Consider the following 19,670-nt stretch of genomic DNA (forward strand, 5'->3'; position numbering starts at 1 on the left):
GAATGGGGTGAAGGATGGAATCAGGAAACCTGTTGGAGGCTCTTCCAGCATCCAGGTAGGAAGTGCTGGTGGATTGTACAAGGATGACAAGGCAGTTGTAGTGGTGGTGAGTCATCTGACCCTGGTTATACTGTGGACGGAGGGCTGACATGCTTGGCCAGAGGGTAGGTAAGAAGAGGGATGAGAGAGATGGGAAGACTCAAGAGTGACTGTAATGGCTAAGTGTAAACAGAGAAGAGATGGAAAGAGGGGATGGTTATATTGAATTAATAAGTGGAAAACTGGCACCACCTTAACTCCATGATGGATTTGTTTTTCTCAATCAGGTCTATGATGTCTTTCCATGGATAATGAAATTCCTCCCTGGTCCCCACCAAAGGGTCTTTAGTAACTGCAAGAAACTGACAATGTTTGTTGCCCATGTGATTGAAAAACCACAAGAGAGATTGGAATCCTGCAGAAGCAAGAGATTTTATTGATGCTTACCTCCAGGAAATAGAGAAGGTGAGGAATCCAGAGTTGTTTCCTGAATTCCGTTCTTAAAGAGCAATTGAGGGGATTCAACGTTCTTATTGCTGCTGTAACAAATTACCACAAACTTGGTGGCTTAACACAACACAGTTCATTCTCATTTGGTCTAGAGTTCAGAAGTCTGAAACCAGTTTCACTGGACTGAAGTTAAGGTGTTGCAGGGCTGGCGTCTTCTGGAAGCTCAGGGGAGAATCCATTTTCTTGATTTTCTGGCTTTTAGAACTGCCTGTACTCCTTGACTCAAGCCCCACCCCTTCATCTTCAGAGTCATCAATGTGGCATCTTCTCTTTATGACTTTCTTGCCTCTATCTTGTAAAGATTCTTGTGAATATAGTGGGCGCCCTTGGATGATCCAGGATAATCTGCCCTGATCAGTGCCCTTAACTTAATCACATATACAAAGTCCCTTCTGCTAGGTAAAATACCATGCTAGAGTTCTAGAGATTAGGACATGGACATCTGTGTGGCCCATCATTCAGCCTACCACGGGGGGGGGGCGGTAAAAATAGAGACAACATTTCATACTGTGGATGAATTACATTAACTCAGAATTCATGACACAATTAGAAATAAAGATAGAGGCTTAACAGCATTTGGTTTGAGGCTCTGGGAAAGCACAAATACTATCTGTTTATAGCCAGTTCTCTACCCTCTACCCATATTTGAAGGAGATATACAGAAAAGGAAAAAATAAGTATTGTTTCATTATTACTTGGGCTGGTGTCCAATTCCCTACTCCTTCCCTCAGCTCCCCAGTAGAGACACAAGTAAAGCTGAATCTGATGCCAGAGTTTAGACTCAAGTGGGAGGGACTTTTCTTTCTTTCCTTGTCCCTGTGTCATTCACTTTCCAACCTTATAGGAAACAAGCAAGAATAATCCAAATTAGATGAATAGCCCTTACCATAGTAGCCCCTCTGGTTAATACACATCACTGCCTCCCTGTCATCATCTATGACTCATCAGATTATGCGTTCCTTCTCCTGATTTGCCAGAGTGGTGGATCTCTTTCCATCTCCTCTCTTATTTCTCCTTATTGGCACAGCATTAGTAGAAGCATTGGTTTCTCCTCAGAGGAAGAGACTTCATGAGCTGAAAGGTGTGCAGGTGTGGGACCACACACAGAGGAATGTTGACACAATGAAGCTTCTGGAGGAAGGTGGTAAAATTGCTGGAAAACCATGAGGAAAGGCTGTTGGAATCACAGAAATTTAAGCAAGAAAGGAAAAGACTAGTGGGGAGGAATGAGAATTGTTGTACTTTAGAGAAATTGAGTTTATTCTTTCTGGTATCAGTACCAACAGTTGTTGAGTGTTTGCTACATGCCTTTGTATCTCACGTAAGTCATAATGCCATCATAAGGGGTGAGTATGGTTAGTTCTAGTTTCTCAAACAGGAAACTGAGGCACAGAGAGGGTTAGTAACTCTCTCAAGTCATACAGATAATAAATGATGTGTTTAATGTTGGAAACTAAGGGTATTTTTCCAGGTACTAACAGATTCTCCCAAGTTATGGGCATAAAAAAATTAGTTATCTTGATTTTCATCAAACAAACTTAACAAAATATCTAGTGCTTAGGGCAGGAGGATGCTAATGATACACCTTCATTCCTTGATGGCCAAAAGGAAAGTCATTGCTCCGGGGGTTGGGGGGGGGTCTCTCCTTCCACGTCTCTCCAGGATGAAGCCGCCGTGGGTGGATGATGTTAATGTTAACACTGTTAACTATGTTAACAAACATTGTGCTTTCTAGAACAGGGGCAATGCTACCTCAAGTTTCAATGAAGAAAACCTCATTCACAGCACCCTGGACCTCTTCTTTGCTGGAACAGAGACAACTTCAACAACACTGTGCTGGGGTCTGCTCTACATGGCCCTGTACCCAGACATCCAAGGTGAGCACATCTGTGGGTGTGCCTGGGCCAGGTCAGGATGGTGCTTCCTGGAAGACACTTCCCAAAGTTGGGGCCAGAAGACAGGTGGTAGGATGGAGGGAGGGCAGGGCAGTCACAGCACCTGGTGGACTGGAGAACGGGCACATTCTTCAGTTTTTCTGTCAGGACTGTGATGAGTCCATGTACTATAAACATAACAGAGTCCTTGCCCTCAGAAAACTGCCAGTCTAGTGGGGAAAACGGTGAAGTCCATGGACATCTCAGTGAGTTCCCAGAAAGAGTTACATGCCATTCATATGTGCAGGCTGGTCCTCACCTTCCCTCCTGTTAAGTCATGTCTTCCACTGCCCTGTGGACGATGTTCAGACTCTTGGGTCTGGTGTATCCTGCCCTGTGATGTGCCCCTCCTGCCTGTTCAGCCTCAACAACCCTCCCTGCATGGTGGCCTCACTAAACGACATGTGGTTTTCACTGCACTGTCCTAATTTATGCCTCTGTGCCATCACACCTGCTCCTCCTCAGAAGAATAACACAAGAAAGTATTTCCCTAGTTTTTCCACTTTAAACCACTAGCTATGCTTGAAGAATCTACTCAGCATCCTTCCCTTAGATGTTACCACACTCTCTAGGAAACTATTAGCATTTCCTTCCTTTGGAGGTAACCGAATCCACCTCCATTACTTTGATTTCTATGCATTATTTAAACATCCTCCCCACCAGCCGCAGTTCATTCCAAGACAGTGACTGTTACAATCATTTATTTTATCTCTAGACCCCAGAACACTTTGGGCACATGGAGGATAAAAACTGTTGGGATACAGTTTTTCAAATTGGGACAATAGTTTATTAACAGAACATAAAGTCAACTTACTAGATCAAGACAAATTTCTTTCCTAAATTAAAAAAATAGATTAGGAAAGATCAGAGTGTTTCTTGTGAACTAAGGTTAAGTTTTTAATGAAATTTTATCTTTCCTTATTTATGCATTAATGCGTGTTATATCTGTTTGTATATGTTTTTTCATATGTCCTGGGTCATGTAAAATACATTTGTAATTGTGAATTACATTTTTTTTAAGTTTAAAAACCACCTAGTTAGAATTTAGAATTGGTTTCTCTATCAGAAGTTGCAAAATACCAATGACTTAAAATGACACATGAAGTGGAAGCACCTCCAGTGTCTACTGGTAGATGAATGGGCAAGCAAAATGTGAAATGCAGTGGAATACTATTCATCCTTAAAAAGCAAAAATTCTGACACATGCTTCGATATGGATGAACCTGGAGGGCATGATGCTAAACTAAATAATCCAGTCAAAAAAAGACATATACCGTATTTTTCTCTTTATACAAGGTATTTACATGGGTTGAATTCATAAAAAGTGAAACTAAAATGGTGGTTGTCAGAGGCTGGAGGTGGGCAACATGGGGAGTTATGGTTGAATGGATACAGAGTTTCCATTTTGCAAGATAAAAAGTTCTGCAGATTGGTTGTACAACAATTTGAATATATTTAACATGATTAATCTGTACACATAAAAATGCTTAAGATGTTAAATTTTATATTATGTGTATTTTACCACAATTTTAAAAGTTTTTAAATTGTCAGATTTTTAAAAAAAATGTAGTTTATTTTTTTCTCAAGTGAAAATATCTAAGCTGGACTCTGCAGAGCACTTTGGGGTCAGACTCCATCTAATGTGTTGCTCTGTTGTGCCTAGAATAATCCCCCTGTAGGCACTCTCAGAGATGTCTCAGCAATAAGGCTGCCTTTCCACCAGGGGGAAGGGAAGGGAGGTGGAGACCTAAGTTTAAGGGAATGTTCCCAGTGTAAACATCCCTCTACATACATTCTTTTATCCACAATTAGTCACAAGAGACTCTGGGAAAAGTAGTCTTTAGCTGGGGATCAGGTCTCCAGCTAAAATGTCTAGTATTGTAGAAAAAAAGAAAAAGAGATGTTGGATCAAAATTAGCAAGTTTTTTTCCATTTGTTGGATACTCCCCTAACTCAGTTCATGTAAATTTTTAAAAGTTCTAAACAGGAGAGTAGATATATCTTCATTCATAAGAAAAGGAAACTGGGGCTCAGAAGGTTTCAGTAACTTGGGGCAGGAAGCAAAAGTTGAGAAGTAAGAGTTGGCAGCTAGATTTGTGTTAAACCAGGGCCCACTTTGCAATCAGGTACCTCCCTGAGAAACTACTGTCTACACGGCCTGCTGTAACTTCAGCCATTTTGATCCTGGTTATTTCATTTGTTAGCTGTTCAGCAGGCTCAAGGAGGATAATGAATATTAGAATGATAGAAATTTCTCTGATTTTGCAGAAAAAGTACAGGCTGAGATTGACAGGGTGCTTGGCCAATGGCAGCAGCCAAGCTTGGCAGCTCGAGAGTCCATGCCCTACACCAACGCTGTTGTCCAGGAGGTGCAGAGAATGGGCAACGTCGTTCCCATGAATGTACCCAGAGAGGTGACTGTGGACACCACGCTGGCTGGATACCACTTGCCCAAGGTAATTGTGGCCTCACTCACTGCCTCAGATCTCCATGCTCACCTTTTTCAATGGTGGGAAACTCAACTGGGAAAGTGACTTGGAGGCTCATCCTAAGGAGTCACTTAAATGGGGACAGAGATATTGTACCTGGTATCATGCTTGTTCTCTGTGTGTGATCTTTAGAATGTTAGTTTACCGAGATGTTATCAGGTGTTGTGGTGGGGAAGGGGGTTCCTAGGTCAAATGTGTTTAGGCAAAGCCTTTTCTTTTTTGCTGTGACATTTCTCTGTTTTTGTACTATGTGATGCGCCCTGTGAATCTCTGTTCGGATACAGCAAGCAGTGGTCCTCAGTCAGACTTTGACAGAAGATCCTTTTCTTTGCCTTGGTAGACCTTCTCACAGGACTAGGGACCTCCCAGACTTACTTTGGAAAATTCTGCTTCACGATCTTAGGATTAGAGAGTATTGAAATATGACAGGACATTTGAGGCCACCTGAACCAACATGGCATTCATGCTGGTGTTTCTAGCATAACATCCTCACAGGTATTTTTCCAGCTTTGACGTACAGCCCCGTGATGGAACTATCATCTCACAAGGGAAACCAATCCAAGCGTGTTGCCCTGTTAAATATCAGAAAGGAGAGAAAGGAATCAATGTTCATTAAGCAGTGATTATGTACCATGGCCTATATACGTTCTTTGAAAATGCCTTGATCTGTCCTGAGAACAATTTTGTTAATCCTATTTTATAAACTTGAAGTTGAGGCTCAGACAGTGAATAAGCTTGCCTAAGATGTCTCATGTACAAAGTGGTGCCAGGAACAGACATGTTCTAAACCCCATGTCCACCTTTTTTCTACAGCATCAAGTTCTCTCCACAGGAGATGCTTTACTGTGACTTTCAAAGAGTCTCCCTGCAGTTGTTCTCAGTTGGTTTCTGTTGAACTCCCTGTCCTCACAAAGGAAATTCTGCTCTTACTCTGCCCCCAACACTTAGGATCCAGGTGGATCGCTCTCCTATGCCCCCTAGCGTCCTGTCTGCACACTGCACATTTACACTGCTTTCTCGCTACCATGGTGGGCCTCTGTGGATTCATCTCAGTTTATCTAAGGCCCTCTGTGTGTCTAAGTCTCAAGAGGTAGAACCAGAGGAGCTTAGCCTTTGACACCCATGAGTCACCGTCCCTGCAGAGCCACGAAAGCAGCTATCCCTGCTGGTACTGTGTTTACAGTTTTCCTACTGATTGACCACCTTGTTGGTGGAGACTGGGGTCTTAATTATTTCACAGGAGCTCTTTGCATTTTTACTGCAATTCATTTTGCTCCAGGGAACTATCCCAGCTTAAAAGACTCATTCTACCACTGATTTTTAATATCTGCTTGAGTAATCGTCCTGGGAACTGGGACAGCTCATTGATTGTATGTTGTAGAGCCTCAGAGCCGTAGTGTTTATCTCAGTGTCCTAGTTCAAATCATGGTTCTACCTCCTCCCACCTTGAGACCCTGGACATATTATTCAACCTCTCAGAGATTCAAATTCTTTATCTGTATAAAGGAATTTAACCCAGCCTTCCAGGTGGAGGTAAAATGGGCTCATAATTAGAACATTTAGTTTAGTGTATGAAAACTATATCAGATAATGGTTACTATATTTTATTAATTCAACAAATGTTCATTAAGCACCAAAATTTTTCAGGACTGGGGAAACATGTCTGAGAAAATAATTATGCAAGTTTATGAGTACAAACCATGATACCTGCTCAGCTGAAGAAAAATCACTGGTTTCTCTAAAGAAGCAGGCTGACTGAAATGGGGTGTGGGAGCAGAAGTGGACAGAGAAGGCTTCCATAAGGAGGTTACAATTGAGCTGAGGATTAGTTTAACTCAGTCACAAAAAGAGAAGGAAGGACATTCCTGGCAAGGTGAACAGACTGTAAAGGGCATGGACATGAATGGGGACATGTGGTGACTTAGAAACTGCAAGCAGCTCCCTGCAGTGGGAGTGCAGGCAGAGGGAGGGGCTCAGACAGAGGTAGGTGATGTATCATTCATCTAGGAGTGACAGGGAGCTATTGACGGTGTCTGTCAAGTTCTGGGTGTGCTGGGTGGTTGGGTGTGACATGACGAAGTCCTGTTTAAAGCTAACTGCTTTCAGCAAGGGGAGCACATGGAAAGGGGAAAGAGAGGATATGGGGTGTAGTAAGACAGCTATTGAGGGAAGCAATGGAGTAGCCTGGACCAGGGTGGTGGTGGATCTAAAATGGAGGAGACGGAATCAAGAGAAATTTAAAGTAAACTTGACCAGCCTTGTTGAAGGATTGGATGAAGGCAGAATGAAGGAAAGGGAGGTATTAAGGGTGACTCCTGGGTTTCTTGCTCTGTACCTGGATGGATAGTGGTTCCTTCATAGGGAGACCTGAATCTCTCTCAACCTTATGTGAAATGACCTAGACAGTGGACAGAAGAGAATGGGAGGGAGAAACAGAGATACATGAGGCATTTTTACCTTGAAAGAGCTGCCATAGTTATCAATGGCTCCCTCAATAGTTATCACTTCAGGGAGCAGCTGGCTTGGATTTGGGACAATGTTGACTGGCTAGCTGTCACATTATTGTCTCATAGATGCATACATGTTCCCTCCTAAGTTCTACATTGACACGTCCCTGGAGCGATCTATTCTGCAGTCATGAGTGGTCACACTTCCCTGGAAAAATTCCCAGCAGACACTTCCATCCACCATTGTAATCTGTCCCCTGGCAAAGAGCAGGGTCCTAGAGGTTGGGCTCAGAAGGTGGTGAGTTGGGAAGTTTGAGGGGGTTCAGGGTGCTGTCAGATTTTGGTGTGAGAGTTCAGGGGACACCTGCCCCTCTGCACAGGTGTGTTGTGTGGGTCAAGCCTTGCCTGAGTCTTTGCTGCCTGTTCTAGGGAACCAGGATCCTGACCAACCTGACCGCACTGCACAGGGATCCTGCGGAGTGGGCCACCCCAGACAAGTTCAATCCAGAGCACTTTCTGGAGAATGGACAGTTTAAGAAAAGGGAAGCCTTTCTGCCTTTCTCAGTAGGTGAGCTGCAATGAATGTGTGTGGGGACCCAGAGCCCCTCTCTCAGCCCTTCCCTCCTCTTTTCCCTGGTGTGCTTTGCTTTAGTTGGAAAGTGTCCATTGTCAAGATAAAAAATAATGCACAATCAAAAAGTTGAGAATTATGTTTCATTCAGGGCATTACTGAGTATTGCAGCCAAGGAAGGTGGCCACTTAGGTAACAAATAGGAACTGCTCCCAAGACGTAAGGAAAGAGTCATGATAAATAGGAGATTTTGCTGAAAACACACATGTATTCAAATATCAAGTTTACTGGTGATTTCCCCCCCTTCAAAAAAAAACTACAAAAAACAAACAAAACCCCAAATGTGGCAAGTTCTTTTCTTTTCTTTTTATAGTGTATTGTTTTATTTTTTTCATATTCTTTTTGTATATATATTTGTTTATCATTGAAGTACAGTTGGTTAAAATGTGTCAATTTCTGGTACACTGCACACTGTCCCAGTCATGCATGTACATACATATATTCGCTTTCATATTCTTTTTCATTAAAGGTTATTACAAGATATTAAATATATTTCCCTGTGTTATACAGAAGGAACCTGTTTTTTATCTACTTTTATATCTCAAGTTAATGATTTTAGTGCAGGAGTCTGAACTCATTGAAATTATTCCTTTAAATGCTTCTTTACACTCTAGGGCCAGTTTCCTGTTTTTCTCCATCCTGAATTTCCCTCAGGGCGCACCACTGGGGACAGCTGCAGTGGCTGATGGCTTGATTGAGGGCAACATTCATTGTTCACCAGAAAGACAGGCAACAGCTTCTGTCCGCACCAGACAGAGCTGCCCAGCGGGACTCCCTCTTGCTGTTGCTGCACCTCCAGGTTCCCCGGGCTGAGCATCACCAGGACTCATGCCCTTACTTCCTATGTCCTGGCTTGACTGATGCAGATTGCACCTTCACTTTGTCCTGTCCCCAAGGACACTGGGGACAGACTCAGACCCTGCCTGTTTTCCACAAAGTAGATTGGACACTTGCATCTTTACAGAGTTTATAAATGTCTCAAGTTCTTTTTAAACGTCATCCACTCACACAGAACTAGAGTCAATTACTATAAATGGGCAGGGGAAGGGCCAGGAAAATGGTGGCTTCCGTATCCTTCTGGGCATCACTATTGACTCCAAGTGCCACAGCCTTACCTAGATGGGATTCTACTCCATAACTGCTCCCTGAAGAGGTCCTTTTGCCCCTTTTAAAATTCTAAGACCCTTTACAAATTTAGTCAATACATTTATAAGATGCACAATTTAAAATGTAGGAAAGAGAATACAGTGAAAACTCACTCATGTTTCTAAGGCAGAGGTTCCTAAAGGGTGTTTTTAACTCATAACATTGTTACGTGAGTGATAAAAATTCTTAGTATATGCCAGGCAAGTATTGAGTTATTTGTGGAGATCATTTCAGCTAATTTCCAAATTTCTTAATTCTATAAATACTTCCTGAGCATTTATTATGTGCCGGGAATTCAACCCTGAGGATATAACAATGAATGATAAATATATATATAAAAAACTCTCAATGAGCATGTGTCCTAGTGTAACCTTTGTAGGTTCAAATTCTTATCACCACATTAAAGATAAGGAAACTGAGGCTTAGCAGGGTCACCTGTGGCACCTGAAGTCACAAGCTCAGGTGGCAGAGCTAGAACTCAGTGTAAACCAGGTTTATTAACTACTAAAGCCCATGCTCTTCCTACTACTGTCTCCTAAAAAAGTTACCCACATGCTACACAGAGCGAAACTCTGAAATTCATGATCGTCCTCTTATCATTAATGTAAAATCAAATGTAGATTGATTTCCTGAGGCAGCATCAATTTGCTGATGATGCCACTAAGCACAGGAAGTGAGGGGCTGGAAGTTGAACGCAGGGAGGTGTGATCAGGGCTCATGCTGTCCTACTTTATGGCCAAGTCCTGAGTGTATCTGCGCTGATTCTGATCAGATCTTCTTTGTCTGTCTTCATCTTGTTCCGTGTCACCTTTGCTCACATTGGGCCAGTCACTTCCTAGTATGAAAGCAGATACAAGATGTAGGAATACCTCCCAGTCTCCCTGTCTAACAGAGCTTCAGGTTTCATGTTATAGTATAGTTTTTGCTATATGTGTCAAGTGTCCAATTATATTTGCCTCACTGTTTTTTCTTGGTATTGAGAGTTGTAACACACCTTGTTAATCAATGACTTCATTTGTAAGCAAATTATCTAATGTAATCCTTATAGCAACCCAGTTATCCATAGTTAGACGGGAAATGGATTAGTAGCTCCTTTCTCAATGCAAGGAAACTACGAATAGGAGAGAGCTGTTTCTCATTCAAGTTTGTGTGCCCAAGGAATTGATGGACCAGGGCTAAAATGTCAAGCTTTTATCCTTCTACTCTAGTGCTCTCTCTGCACAATTAGAATGTAACTCATTTTCCCACTTAAAGCTCCTTCCACTTGAAGATTCACTGAGTTCGTATGATAAGTATCAGTTATTATATTGCTGCATAACAAATCGTCCAAAACTCAGTAGTTGAAAACAAGAAGTGTTTATTATTGCTCACAAGTCTACAGTTGAGCCAGTTAGCTGGACTGATCATAGCTGGGCTCTCTTACCTGTTTGGGAGGTCAGCTGGCTGAAGGCTCATCAAGGATGACTTCAGCTGGGACAATGGGGATTGTTTCCAAGTTTTCACTTATCCTCCATGTAACTAGCCCTGCTTGTGTGCAAGTTCTTTTTTATATATACACCTTTATTGTGATATGGTTCCTGTACAGTAAACCACACATATTTCTGACGTACAATTTGATAAATTTTTGATAGACATAGTTGAAGATAATTCCCCAAGAGCGGGGATGGAAGCATACAGTGCCTCTATAGGCCAGACTGGGAACTGCTGACCATCAGTCCCTCTGCACTGTGTTGAGTCCTAAGGTCATCCCCAGGTCAAGGGGAAGGCAAAATAGCACAGTTTTTAATTATGTTCAAGGGGAAGGGCTATGAAGACCCACTGCAAATCAGTGGATTCAGGGAGAGGGGGAAATTGGAGCCATTTTTGCAATCAGTTGGTCTCACTATCCCTGAGAAGAATAAAATTCAGAGAAGGCAATCAATTTAGGGATTGCCTCAGCTGAGTAAGCACTAGATAAACAGAACAGGAATTAGAAACCTGGGAACCCACTGAGTTAAAATGTCAACACCACTGTCAGGTTTTTCCCACCACACTCTCATCTTGGGCACATCATATGTTAGTCTCCTTCTTGGTCTAGCATTTTGTAAAGACAGCCTCCATGACGGGATGGCATGTGGACTGTTCCTCCTCTGTTCTTGTAAAAGATGTTGGGGTGTGGACTTGGGACACATGCACAATCAGGGCAGATAGAACACCTGCTATTGCAGATTCATATTCCTTTTCCTCCTTTAAGTTGTTCTCACTTGACACAACAAAGCAGCAGACAGCTTCATGAAGACAAGAGACTGATTTCTCATTTTAAAGAAAAAAAATCTTTGGATCATGGGAGATAAGGTTAGGAAGAACTTTTCCCCAAAACTCTAGGTCAGTTCTCTCATTTTATTGGTGAGGTAATTAACCTGGTTACTTAGTGATGGTCAGTTAGTGGAAGCACCAGGAGAAAATTCCTAGTTTCCTGTAATCCTGGGTGAAGCTTTGAAATTAAGTAGCCCTTGTTTTCACGACTTTCAAGGCAATTCATAGCTGCTATCTGACTGGTATCCTTACACAGCCGTAGGACATATTTAGGAAAAAGCTATTTCACATGTTTGACAAGTGAGAAATGTTTAGCTCTGTGAGAAAAAGGGGTTCCTCACAGTGCACTGCTGGTTACTGCTGGAACCAGAACTCTAAGCCTGGTTCCTGATCTCTGGACCCAGTTTTGTCCTGATATCTGGATTCTTCTCAGAGAAACTGAGTGTTTACAATACAGCTGATTTGGTACAATTTTCACAAATTTCCTCAGTATAGTATTTGTGATGGGGTAAGCAATGAGGATGAGAGGAACAGAGAGGATTAGACACATGCTGGTGGGAAACATAGATGCAAAATAATATAATAATGATGTAATTCTGAACCATATTTACATGTATTAAACTCTTTTGCAGATATTGTATGATTTTATTTCCTCAGCAACTTGTTACAGGCAGAGGACAACATGGGGGCATGCACACATTAATGGTTTTATAAGAATATTTCACTTCATGGCAAAATCAGCACATAGAGTTAGGGACAGAGAATAATCGCAGTGCAGGTGCGCAGGGGAAGCCTTACAAGGATGGGGAGGAAATATATCAAAATTTTAACAAGGGTTTTTTCTGAGTATGTGATTACAAACACGTTTTATTGTCTTTATACTTTCACATTTTTTTTTCATATTTCTGGTGAACATGTATTACTTAGGGCGGAAGTAAATTATTAACATACACACACTAGATAGATGGTGGTAGAGACCAGTGTGGGGTGTTCTAGCCCAAGTGGGCTAGGAGGGCATTCAGGAAGGGGAGGGGCAGCAGGGGCCTGGAGCAGGTGTCAGAGCACAGCAGGGATGAGATGGCCTTGCACGGTGAGGGGGACCATGGCAGGGAGGGTCCCAACCATTAAGGAGGAAAACCTTATGTAGGGAAAGGATGCCTCGTATTTTAGAAACCTGGCTCCCATTTACTTTCATATCCTTTTCATCAATTGGCTTTTAAGAATTGAAAAAAAAAATTAACACAGAGTTTTGATTTTTGTCTGCCTTTCTCATTATTGTTTGCTATTGGATTTTTGAAAGATTTTATTCTAGACTGCACATACTAAGACCGCCCAGACCGCTCACTTCTTTCATGCACACCCTGAACCTTCACACCTGTGCTCACCTGCCTGAGCCTTGGAGGCACTGGAGTGCGTGATTGTGGATGGATGCTTTCTGTGCCTTGGTTAACTCAGGTGGTTTTGATCAAATAAACCAAGTCTATAAAGCCCCAGGGCCCAGCAGGCCCTCCCTTCGCTCAGGTTTTTCAAGACGTGGTGGAAGTTTTTGGTCGTTGCTGGGCACAGACACCACCTGGGAAGGCAACTCGTCTTATGTTTTTGTCTTTCAGGAAAGCGGGTGTGCCTTGGAGAGCAGTTGGCCAGATCCGAGTTGTTCATTTTCTTTACCTCCCTTGTGCAAAAATTCACCTTCAAGTGTTCACACAATGAGAAGCTGAGCCTCAAGTTCAGAACGGGCCTGACCATCTCCCCAGTCCCCTACCGCATCTGTGCTGTTCCCCGGGAGTGAGGTTGTCCGGGAGGCGGGGGGAGGGAAAGCCGGAAGAATCCCCAGGTCTCCCCAAGGCCCTGGCGCCTGCTGAGAAGTGAGGGAGCAGATGACCTGCCTCTGAGGAAGGTCCTAGGCCTTGGACTCAGAGGAAACTGGATCCAAACCCCAGGTTTCCCATCCCCAGTGTAGGCCAGACAGAATCAGTTATGTTGTGAGTGATTTATCTTTTCACCCAGAAGATGAGGAGAGGATAATGATTTTTCACTAAATGAAGAATTACTATAAAATTCTTAGGAATTAATGGACTTATGTGTCTTGGAAACAAACCATAAAGCATATCTTATAAGTTGTGGCTGTGATCTGCCTCCTTCCTGCTTCCTACTTTGGTGGGAGATTTGCTTTTGGCCTGTTGACATGGCTTGAAAAATTATCTGTAATAGTTGGAAGTTGGTCACTGGGGCGGCCACAGAGGTCGGCCAGCAAGGCCTTGGCACTTGGTAGCTCTGTGCAGCTTCTCCTGCTTCTGCCCAAAGATGGCCCCTGGGCAGTCAGCAGGGCAGGGCCTGTTCCCCATTCATGGCTGGTTTCTATGAGGAGCAGCCTCTCTGGGTCACCTAAGGAGACGCTGTCTTGACCTTGGACCCTGGATCAAGGAGAGTGTGACCACAACTAACCAGACCTGGAAAGGAGGTTTAGAGGACAAATGTGGAGATATTTTCTTTCTTTAAGGATGCCTCCTTACCTTAATTCCTCCCTTGAGCATTTATTCCCAAGTCATTTCATATCAGAGAAACAACGGGGGGGGGGGGTGTATTCTTTTCTCAAATACTGAATGTCAGCTCTTGGATGGAGATTATTAGCACACTAAACTCAAATGATTAAGCTCCGTAGAATATTTTACAAAAAGCAGCCAGAAATCCAGCTGGATCCTCTTCTATTGGTGGCTGAGGGGAAGACATGTCCATAAGCCAACAGATCAAGAACCACTGGTAGTTCATGGAGTTTTGATGCCAACAACCATGCAAACAAACCAACCTGGTGAACTGGACTAAACCATACTGAAGGTCATTTTTTCCCTAAGATTTTCTAAGTAATCTAAACAGCTTAGAACAAAATAGGCCTTTCTTTTCTATTGTTTGGGATTCAGAGAAAAGCCAATTCAATGAGCAGCATAGAAAGGGAAACACAAATAGGAAGGGAGGGACAAGAGACAGTAGGAGAGAGTTTGGCTGCAGCTAGTCTGAGCCTATCAGGGAAAGCCAGGAGTAAGTCTGGAAGAAAGGGTCGTGTGTCCCTGCGTGCGGGAGCAGGAGTCGGTCCTTCCTGGCTGGGGGAAGAGCAGAAAGTGAGAAGGGCAGCTGCCCTCCTCTGTGCACTTTCTTTGTTTCCTCCTGGAAAGTTGCATCTCCAGAAAACAGACCGAATGATATTTCCAGAAGAAAACCAATGAAATCAGATCTTGAACTTTCAGAACACTTGAAATCTTGTTTCCCACTTTTTTCTTCCCCCCAGTGACATCACCCACTAGGAGACTAAGAAATTGGCCAAAATATTTTCCATGATATGCTCAGTCTTTTCATCTGTATAATTAAGAAATTTAAACACCGACAGACTGTGAACACAATGAGAAACCTTGAGTTTACATGACTGGGGTCATTGAATTTTCTGGCCATGAAAAATGACTCCTTTTTCCCCCAAAGCTCACTGGAGAGACGCTAAAATATGAACTCTCCTCCTGTCCAAGTAGGACACACAGCTTTTGTTCTCTGCACTTTGTAGCTCTCTTATCCCTCGTCTACTTTGGAAGCTCCAGGGCCCCTTTCCCGCTTCATTTGGATCAGTGACTGACACAGGGTGTGCAAGCACAGGACATTTCCTGTGGTTTTGTGGATAAGGGACAGATTTTGCTGAACCACCACCCAGGCTGTGATTCTTCCCTCCACTCCTGTCCTGTGGAGAGACACAGACAGATGCTGCAGTGTAAGTTTAAAATCAGGTTGGAGGTTGGAGGACTTACAAGTGGAGAAAGAGAACGCTCAGGATACCCTCAGTGTGTATGGATGTGTCCAGGTCATGGAGGGCTGGTATAGGAGCACTAGGGAGAGTGGCCAGCAGAGAGGCCACCTCCCAGTGCTCTGTGGGTTTACAGACAGGAGGTTGGGGCTGGCTAGGTTTCTCTTAACAAGGACAGCTTCCTGGGAGAGTTTCTGTGTTGGAACAGGGAACATCATTGTTCCACCTGAGTGTCAAGATTTTCTCGCCTTGATCTAACTCAAGACTGCTTGATTCTAAGCTACCAAGTGGGAAGGAGGGGGCACTAGGGCACAGGTTTTGTCTCTCAACTCCTTCCTGTGACTCTCAGCAACACATTTAGCCCAAAAGCCTTTATTTTCTTCCTTTGAACCATGGATCCGAGGGCAGGAAACTCACTATGTTGTGGGGAGGATAAAATTCACCAACAGGAGTCCCGTGTGTGGCAGACTGTTGGACTGGGACTCAATGGAGTACAAGGGACAGTGAAGCCTTATTCCCTGCCGTGCCCACACCACTCTGTGAACTATTCCATTTTGCCTCTGAGTGAAATTTTATAGGGTAGGACCTATCATTTTTCTGTCACACTTAGATGACAATCATTCCTCTTGTCACACTCGTTCCCAAGAAGACTCATTTTGTTCATCACAATGTGTAGCCCTGTAAGTGCACAACTTAAATAACTTCCTAAACTGGTTAATTTAGCTCCCCTGCTCAACCCAGTTATAGGAGAGGAAGCTTTCCAGGCGAGGTGGGTGGGCTGCAGCCACATCTTCTCTAGGCACCATGTGCTCCCTCCTTCCAGACCACCCCCACCGCCTCACCTCTGCCACCCTCCCTCTACTAGGGCCCTCCACAGGCAGCACACTTGGGGGTGCCATGCTTTGCCTTCACCTAAAGCCTCTCTCTCCCGGCACCTGGGAATTCAGCTCCTCTTAGGCCATATTACCCCTGCAGGCGGTCCTCTTGCTGGGGTTCATGATGACCCCGAGCTGGTGGTGCCACAGGGTCCACATTAAGTCCCACACCTGTCACATTATGGAGTGGGGTTCCCTTCCAAAAGCCCTCTCTCCCGAGACACTGCATTTTCAAAATGGTCATAATAATGCCTGTTGCTACACTGACTCCCCTTTCATGCCCCTTTAGAACACGCCCCTTTATGAGATAGAATCTACTTATATTTCCCTTTATTTTAGTGTGGCCTGTTGACCAGTTGGGACAGAAAGAATGTAATGAAAGAACTTTTCTGTACAGGAGCTCAAGAGAGCTTTTTGTGCTTCTGCCTGTTCATTTGCAACTTTGCTACCACCATTTAAACAAGCCCATCTTAGCATGATGGATGACATGGCTCGGTCATTTCTGTCATGTTGCCTCAGCTGACGCTCGCCAGTCACCAGAGCTGTGCTTAAGACCACCCGCGATGAGCTGGACCCGGGCAAACGCAGCAGCTGAATGCATGCGGGAGTGAACCCAAATGGGACCAGAGCAGCCCTACTGAACTCGGTCTAAATTGCCAACCTCAGATTTCTGAGTTAAATGTATGGTCATTGTTTTAAGACACTACATTTTGAGATGCACTGTTACATAGCAATTGTTTCTAGTACATTCCTTGAGGATTCCTTGTGGAACAGTATCTGGCTTGTTTAACATCACAACAATACCTGGGATGTGGTAGGTTCAGTAACTGGCTAGTTAATGAATAAAATAAGGTAGAATCACTGTGGGTTGGTACCAGATTGCACCTGTTGTCCAGAATCTGATTTCTGCCACTGCTCCTCTATCCTTGTCACATCACTTCAATGACCTACATCTCAGTCCTGATGACAGCTTGTTATAATCATGAAAACATTGGAGGAGGGCAGGCTTGATCTTATCTCACTGTTTCCCTTCCATTTCCCAGCTGGCTTTCTGGAACAGCACCACCTACTCCATTTCCCCATGCTTGTTTCTCAAGAACAGGCTGATGTCCCTTGATGGGTACTTTGTAGTATCTGGGTCACACTGTGTTTATGTGCATCCACTGCAGGCTATTTGTATTGCTATTTACACCAAAGAACCTTTCCCTCTCCTTTGTAACAAGTAAGAAATTAATCTAAGCAAAAATAAAGGGTCAAATGCAAAGGGTCACTTTCAGGGGCTGGCACTGAGTCACTGAGGACGGTTACAACAGTAAGGGTCAAAATAGCTGCTTCTGTTTGCCAAATAGATCCAGGGTCCAAAGATGTCACAGGGCTCTAATCCACATAAAGCAACATTAAAAGACTCAGGGAGGGCAGCATGGAGATTTAGATGAAATGGGGGTCTGGAATTTGGAGTTATATTGGCCTGAATTCAATTCCAGTTTTCTTATTTATTTATATCTCCTTGCGAATTAAATGGGCTACTCTCCTTTCCTGAAACCATTTCCTGAACTGTAGAATGGAAGACGTAACACAGCTGTGAATTATGAGATGGGTTAAAAAATCCCCTGTCCCTCCTTTGTAGCCTTCCTTTGTAATACTTCTCCCAGTGGACCAATATATACATCTAACCACTCTGAGATATTCAGGAATAGCCATGTCATTTGCTTTGGCCTGTCAAATGAGAACGAAAGTTCCACGAGTCACTTCTGAGTGCTTAAGAGCCAGCTCAAAGTTCAACATATTTTTTTGTTCTCTGCCATGAGACCACTGATGTCCCAGATAAGTGTCTGTCAGCCTACATGCAGGAGACAAAGACAAGAAGCAGAGTCATATCTGATTCACGGTGAACATGAGATGTGAAAATTAACCTGTTTTGCTGCAAGCCACTAGGTTGTGGGATTGTTAGTTACTGCAACATAACTTATCTTAAAGTATCTGATAAGCCTTCATTTTAATTGTTGCAATGACCAAATATGTGCACATGTTTTTGTATATATATGGTTACATTGTTACTATCTGGTAATATGGTAACATATTTAATATGTAGTTAAATATGTTAAATACATAAATATCTTATAATATATTATACTTAAGTTATTAGTATGTAAACATATTATATAAATATAAGGGTAATATATATATTAAAAAAAGTAACAGTGTGCTAGGCATGTAATAGATTAAACAGTAGTCGTAATGCTATTATGGTTTTTCAGATGAAGCCTTTGGTTAATTCTGTACCTTTTTTCTAAGCCATGTGACCTTTTCCTCGCTTGGTTCACAGAACTATATACTTTCCTCCCTACTGACCACAGGATCCTTATAAATCCTTTAGTGGGGCTGTGCCTCTGTGAACCCCCAGAAGTCCATCACTGGTGCTCCAAGTGAGCATCTTGCCATTTGCAACAGTGTGAATGGACTTCAGAGGCAGTCTACTAAGTGACATAATTCAGAGAAAGACAAGTATTTAATGATTTCACTTATAGTGCATTCTAAAAAAGAAAAAAACAAAACAAAATCAAAAAGTAATTTGGAGCTCAAAGACACAAAGAACAGACTGGTGGTTACCAAAGGCGGCGGGTAGGGGTTGGGCCAAAAGGATGCAAGTGGTCAGGGTAAAAACTTCCAGTTATGAAATAAGCAAGGCATGAGGATATAACCTACATCATAGTGACTAACCTAATAATAGCGTACTGCATAATTTAAAGTTGCTGAGATAGTTGATCTTAAAAGTGCTCATCACCAGAAAAGCTTTTGTAACTATGTATAGTATTGGTTGTTAACTAGATGCCTTGTGTGATCACTTTGCTCAGGTGAATCATTGTGTTAAGTCTGAAAATAACATAAAGTTATATGACAACTTAACACCAATTAAAAGAGTGGTGTAGTGGTAGAATACGTCATAGCTGTTACAGTGAATGAAAGAAACCACATGTATCAACCCAGATAGATCTCAAATACTAATACTGAGGAAAAAAATCAGTTTTAGGATAATTCTTTTTAAAATAGGATTTACATAAACATTAGAAACACTGCATGAGTGCATAACAACTGTAGTGAAAAAGGAAAATGTGGAGTGAAAGACTAAATCCTAAGCTCTGGCTGGTGTCTTCCTCTGAACTTTGGAAGATAGAAAAGAGGCTTCAATGCTGTCTTATTTTATTTCCTTCAAAGACAAGATATTCAGCAGGCTGTCTATGTATGCTGAGTACCTGAGTGTGTGCTATACTATCCCAGAACTATGTTTCATGTTTTGAGCATCTCACATAAGGTGAGACACAGGTAGGCACACAAAGGTGGCATGAAAGGTTGGAACTTGGGGTCCTACACTGTCTTGGGTCTTCAGAGAAAGGCTCTCACTAAGCAAGCCAAAAAGGAGAAGGACTAAGACACCCAGCTTCAGAGTTCATTAAGCACCTTTTAAGGACTAGCCTCAGTGCTAGGAGCTTTGAGGTAATGCTTCTTAATCTTCAAAACA

At 42.9% G+C, this 19,670-nt stretch overlaps 1 protein-coding gene across 1 annotated transcript in view; it reads left to right on the forward strand.

Moving 5' to 3' along the window:
- Positions 1 to 13,505, forward strand: part of LOC105096286 (cytochrome P450 2J2-like) — a 33,652-nt gene extending 20,147 nt beyond the window's left edge. The window contains 6 exon segments of the mRNA XM_064493528.1: positions 327 to 431; positions 433 to 518; positions 2,290 to 2,426; positions 4,752 to 4,939; positions 7,849 to 7,987; positions 13,102 to 13,505. Coding sequence (XP_064349598.1) covers positions 327 to 431; positions 433 to 518; positions 2,290 to 2,426; positions 4,752 to 4,939; positions 7,849 to 7,987; positions 13,102 to 13,280 — 834 coding nt within the window. The 3' untranslated portion in view covers positions 13,281 to 13,505.
- Positions 13,506 to 19,670: the final 6,165 nt, after the last annotated feature.

This window comes from Camelus dromedarius, chromosome 14 (assembly GCF_036321535.1).
Source record: "Camelus dromedarius isolate mCamDro1 chromosome 14, mCamDro1.pat, whole genome shotgun sequence".
NCBI lineage: Eukaryota > Metazoa > Chordata > Mammalia > Artiodactyla > Camelidae > Camelus > Camelus dromedarius.